Source organism: Mus caroli, chromosome 17 (assembly GCF_900094665.2).
Source record: "Mus caroli chromosome 17, CAROLI_EIJ_v1.1, whole genome shotgun sequence".
Lineage (NCBI taxonomy): Eukaryota > Metazoa > Chordata > Mammalia > Rodentia > Muridae > Mus > Mus caroli.
In genome coordinates, this window is record NC_034586.1 from 67,698,039 (window position 1) to 67,704,200 (window position 6,162).

The 6,162-nt window shown below is 48.6% G+C and overlaps 1 protein-coding gene across 1 annotated transcript in view; it reads left to right on the forward strand.

Annotated features, from left to right (window-relative positions):
- Togaram2 (TOG array regulator of axonemal microtubules 2) overlaps window positions 1-4,180 on the forward strand; it is a 59,174-nt gene extending 54,994 nt beyond the window's left edge. The window contains exon 20 of the mRNA XM_021149796.1: window positions 3,699-4,180. Within this exon, the coding sequence (XP_021005455.1) occupies window positions 3,699-4,036 (338 nt within the window). The 3' untranslated portion in view covers window positions 4,037-4,180. The remainder of the gene's footprint in view (window positions 1-3,698) is intronic.
- The last annotated feature ends 1,982 nt before the right edge of the window (window positions 4,181-6,162 follow it).

Genomic DNA, 6,162 nt, shown 5'->3' on the forward strand with positions numbered 1-6,162 from the left:
ATCTATCTATCTATCTATCTATCTATCTATCTATCTATCTATCTATCTATCTGGTGTATTAGTTATTTTCCTGCTAGTGTGATGAAACACCATGACCCAAATCACTGCATGGGAGGGAACATTTATTCTGGCTTATGTTTCTAGAGGGGTAAGAGTTTATCGTGCCAGGGAGGTGCGGTGGGAAGCAGCTGGAACAGGAAGCTGGGAGATCACATAGTTAACTACAAACACGAAACGTCTCCTCCAGAAAAGCTGCACAGTCTCTCTAAACAGCATCACCTGGGAACTGGGTGCTCCGGATCTGAGCCTGGAGGGATGGCATTTCTCATGGGAACCTCCGTATGTGGGTGGGTTCTAGGGATAGAATTCAGGTTGAGTTATCCCCAGACATATAAACTCCTTTTGTTTGTTTTAGAAACAGCCTAGGTAGCCCAGGCTGGCCTCAAACCTGAAGTATCCCTTGCTTCAGCCTCCATACTGTTGAGGTTAGAGATATGTTTCCCCACATCTGACTTCCACTGAGAAGTCAGCAAAGCCTGGCTCTTCCAGGTAGCCACTGCCAAGCCCATGACTCAATAGCAAGCAACATTATCATGAGAATTAGAAAAAAAATGCTGCTTAATTTTCTGGAACCATCCTCTTCCTCCACCTTGGGTGATGCCCTTAGCATCTGAGCACCTCACATCACCTCCTCTGTCCCTTTCCTCCCATGGTTTTAGGGAGTGCACCCAATGCTAAGTCACCAGGGTGCTGCCTGTCCCAAAACCCCTCTTCTTGGACACCCAGGAGGTGCTTGGTCATCACAGGCAGTATTGTTTTTTTTTGTTGTTATTGTTTGGTTGGTTTTGTTTTTTGTTTTTTGAGACAGGGTTTCTCTGTATAGTCCTGCCTGTCCTGGAACTCACTCTGTAGACCAGGCTGCCCTCAAACTCAGAAATTCACCTGCCTCTGCCTCCCAAGTGCTGGGATTAAAGGCGTGTGCCACCACACCCAGCTCCACAGGCAGTATTGTTAAAGATTTTGGTGCAACCTCCTATTTCTGGCTTCCCTGTCTTATCTCTTGCCCTTAACCTGTGTCTGTGTCCTGGTTCTGTCTTCCTTATGTCCCTGAAGAGACTCCCTACCTTCCATCCAGGTGCCAGGCCTCCTCTAAAGATGTGGTGTGAGGTCTGGGAACAGCCATGGTGGCTTCAGTTGTTGGGGTTGGATGCCTTGAGTGTGTGTGTGTGTGTGTGTGTGTGTGTGTGTGTGTGAGAGAGAGAGAGAGAGAGAGAGAGAGAGAGAGAGAGAGAGAGAGAGATAAGGGCATGGAACTCAGATTACACAGGAGACCGGATACAACCCCTTTCTGTTGCCCCAAATCTGTGTTCTGCAGACTGGAGATACAGCTCAGTGCTGGAGTGCTTGACTATAATGTACAAGATCCCAGATTCTACCCCTTGCACCAGGGTTGCGGGGGTTGGTGAGGGGTAGGGAGGCAGGGGACAAAGCTCAGTTGTTGGAGTAGTTGCTTAGCATGCATGGAACCCTGGATTTGAGTCTCAGCACTGCATAAACTGGACATGGTGACATAAGACCATAATCCCTGTGCTTTGGAGGTGGAGGCAGGGGGACTAAATGAGAGTTTTGGGGGACTAAACTCAGGCTCTCATGCTTTACTGACTAAACCATTCTCTTAGACCCAGAACGTTCTATTTAACATCTTCAAGGCTCCTTGTAGAACAAGCCTTTCCCAGTGGATGACTACAGGCCAACTTCCCAGTCATCACCTTGACGTGTGAGAGAACTGTGACCAGTGGCGGTCCCAGGAGACCTCCCAGATCTGGGGTGGTCAGGTCAACATTGACATTCCATGATAACGATGAAGAGCATAGCCATTTCCCCGAGGAGGACATGCAGGTCATCTGGTTCCTCTCTGTTCCAGAAATCATAGGAACATTCTAGGTTGTGGGAGATGTTAAGCTGACGAAAGAAGGACAAATTGGGGAGTTTTAAAAGCTCCCGACTAAGGTTTGGGACACGGAGCTCCTTGAGTTTGGAGGACAGTGTGGGGGAAGGCTTTGGAGCCAAGGCAAAGTGGGCTCCGTCTCCAGCGAGACCTTTATGGAAGAAAAGTCCTTGACCTGAGTCTTCTTTTCCTCCTCTGAACAATGGGCTCACATCCATTCTTTTAGCATGAAGGGGAGCTTTGAAGTTCCAAGTCTTGGGCTGAAGGAGGTCCACATAATCTTCCCGAACTTTCTAGCTTCTTGGCCTTATACGTCAATGAAGCACTGTTCTTGCATTGGTTACCTTTACTAGAACCTGAGCAGGATGCCAGACAGAGTGGGAAGCCCCAGAGCAGCCTCAGGTCAGGGCAACCTCTCCATGAAGGCCTGGGAGGCTTTGATGTTGGCTGCAGCTCTGATACCTACTTTGGTGATAGAGTATTCCTGGGTTTACAGGGTCGGGTTCTGAGATAACCAGGTCTGGGAGTTCTTCACTGGGACGGAGGGTCCATGTGGAGCCCCGTGGCTTGCAAACATTCACCCTCAATGACTGCCACTTGATTGTGAGGATAGATGGCCAGATAGATACTGGGGAGGCCCTGTGGGTCTTGTTCCTTGCTAATGGTTTTAGATGCCAGACTGCTTCTTTGGAGAGTCTCAACTTCTCTCCCTACTCCTGGAGTTGCTAGGGTCAGAGTCAGGACCCTGGTGCCCCTGACATGCTAGTCTCTGCTCCCCACCCTCAAGAAGCCAACTACAGAACAAGTTATAAGGAAAAACAGAGACAGGAGATTTATTTAATGTGGCTACACTGGGAGGAGGAAGAAATAGGCGTAGTGGCCTTGCCATCCACCTTTGGGGTCCTGACCTGAGGTTTAGATAGGAATAGAGCTATCCACAGCCACATTACCCCAGACCGGGTGAAGTCATGCACATCATTGGCTCCAGTCTTATTGCAGGGCGGTCTAGCAAGAACCGGGTAGACCAGGGAGTGTCTCCTGTGGCTGGCAACCGTCCTCTAACTTTTCCTTCTATCGGCACAAGATTCCTGGGGAAATTCCAGTTTCTTAGGGGCCATTGTCTCCATAGTTAAATAGTCAAAGAGAGGGTTACAAGTATGTCTCTAGGATAATTTCACTCTGACTGGGTCACACATTGCTAGTATAGCTTTCACAGGTGGTAATGCTGATGTGCACAATATGATATTGGCTCCTGTTTGTCACCTGCTTGCTTAGGAAACCTGACATTTATTCATTACGGGATCCTAATGATCCTGAAAGCATGGCTTAGGCTTGTGGTCCCTACTTTATGAACATAAAAAGACTCAGAGAGGTGGTATGCCTTTCTCAGGTTCACACAGTGGCAGACGGTGGAGGTGGGATTGTGACCCACCTCATTCCTCCTCACTGGGTCCGAGGGAACACATTATGATCATCACGGACCTACCTCATTTGCATTGGCTTTGTGGTCTTTTCTTTCATAAAATAAAATTGTACTTTATGACTGTTATAAATACAGACCAATATTTCTCTTCTGATGTTAAAATAAATTGAAACATTTTAATGGGCCTCTGAATGTCACAGGGCTTGAGCACAGTGCCTAGGTGGGAAGTAAGCTCTGCTGGGTGCCTGTCCTTTGGAGTACAGAACTGGTGACACCAGAGATGGGAAGTATGCAGCTCAAATGACCTCTCTCTTTTCTTTGTGACAGTGCTGGTTGCCTCAGTGTACCCCCGGAAGCCTCAGGCTGTGGAACGGCACATCCTTCCCGTCCTCTGGTACTTCCTGAACAAAATGAGCGGCAATGGCGTGCTGCCTGGGCGTGGCGGGAACGTCCGCACAGCGGTGTGCAGGCTGGCCAGGAGCCTGCAGGAGCAAATGGGGTCCCGCCTGCAGGACTTCGCTGCCAGTCAGTCCCAGCAAGTCCTCAAGGCGCTGCAGGGACTTTTAGCCTCTGAATCTCTGGGGGCCAATGACAAGGTCATAGGTGGAAGAATGGCCCCTGACATCCAGATGACTGGAACCACTTGTCCCCAGCAGCTGGATTAAAGATGGGTCTGAAATGGGCAATTCTTATTTTTTACCTTATTTTATTTTTGTGGTGGAGTCACCACATGACCTACTTTTCCCGTTAGGGTCCCCAATGTATATAGTATATTTTAAAGTAGAAATAAAAGAATTGCTTATTTTTCTAAGGTTTTCTTCTCTTACACCTTTTTTCCGAGACAGGGTTTCTCTGTGCAGCCCTGGCAGTCCTGGAACTCATTCTGTAGACCAGGTTGGCCTCGAACTCAGAAATCTACCTGCCTCTGCCTCCCAAGTGTGCCACCACTGCCCGGCTATCTCTTACACTTTTTTAACCGCAGAGAATTTTCCAGTAGAGAGGTTTATGAAATATGGCAACCTTGAACCGAGTTTTAGACAAGATAGTGACAAATAGCTAGACTAGGTTCAGCTAGGTCTGCCCACATGTGGCAGGAATACAGCCCCTGCCTCCACATCTGGGAGCAACTGGAAGAGCCCCTCGCTGCTTACTCAGATGTGGTCTGTTTGTCACTGACTTGATTAGAAGTCTTTGTGTCACATGTCTTCTAGCCTATCGTGCCTGAGCTAAGTATCTGTTTATCCCTTGGGACTTTCTCGGAGGATCTGCCCAGCTTGTCACAAAGCAGGACCTGACAACTGCACCACTAAATGCCTTAGCTAGAGGTTGCCCATCTGGCTTGCTCTGACAAACACTGGATGGTGTTTCATGTTTAGGACATCGTGGATGGGGACATGTGGCAGAGTCTGCATGCTGTACAAAACTTGGGTGTCACATGGCTATATGAAATGGCACAGGCTGTGATAGATGGGCTGACTCATGGGAATACTGGGCTCAGTGCAGGCCAGGTTGTGAGAAAGAAGAGAAAAGTATTGGTCTCTAAGGAAAAGCCAGGGAGAAGGGTCCTGACTATGAGGGGACAGTCTGGACATCCTTGTGGTAGCCTTGACCAGTAACAGGTTAGCGATGATATAACTGGGATTTAAGAGCTCAGGCCACTGGTTTGAGCACACAGCCAGGCAGCTCAGATGTGGTGAAGGCTGAAGGGGTGACATTTCACGGTTGGCCACGGACTCAGACATGACACCATAGAGGGGCAGATACAGATGGCGAAGTCCTGAGGCTCAGCAGGTTTTCTGGCAGGGTCTGCCCCACCAAAGGAATCCCCCTGCACCATCTCTCATCGGCCTCTGGATCTGATGTGAGTTCTGTGCTCTAAGCCTGGGAAGCTCTGTGCCAGGTGGATGCTGGCCAGCCCCTCCCATGCTGAGTGGGTGATGGGAAATCAGGTTGAGGCTTGGCTTTTAATAGCCGGCTTAAGTGTGACTTTGGGTCATTCCAGAGCCAGTGTGAGCAGCTGTTCACCTGATGGTGACCTCAGCAGGTCTTCCCAGAAGCCATCTGAGTCTGGGCCACTCAAAGAGGCTGATTGTAAATCTTTCTAAAGATTTATACAATGTAATTAACTGAGTTTGCTTATTGTCTGAGCAAGCTTTCCCCCTCCAGTGTGTGTGTGTGTGTGTGTGTGTGTGTGTGTGTGTGTAGGGGGCAGGGAATCTGTATTTTCTGCTTGTCATGACCCAAGGAGAGACGAGACGATTCCAAGATTCTTTGGAATTGTAAGCACTCAGGGAAGTAGAGGCTGACAGATTTTTTGAAGCCAGAAATGAAAGTTAGCAGAGTTGAGAGGATGGCTCAGTGGTTAAAGCTAGGCCGGTGCTTGTGGATATGTAGTTGCTGTATAATTTCAGCCTCAGAAGGCAATGGGGGCGGGGGGGGGGCAGGGGCTGGCGCGATGGCTCAACGGGTAAGAGCACCGACTGCTCTTCTGAAGGTCCTGAGTTCAAATCCTAGCAACCACATGGTGGCTCACAACCATTTGTAATGGGATCTGATGCCCTCTTCTGGTGTGTCTGAAGACAGTTACAGTATACTTAACGTATAATAATAAATAAATCTTTGTGCCAGAGCTTAGGGGACGACCGGTGCCAACTGGAGTGATCAGAAGTCCTACAAATTCAATTCCCAACACAGGCTCACAACCATCTGTTCAGCTACAGTGTACCTGTATACATAAAATAAATAAATAAATCTAGAAGAAGAAGAAGAAGAAGAAGAAGAAGAAGAAGAA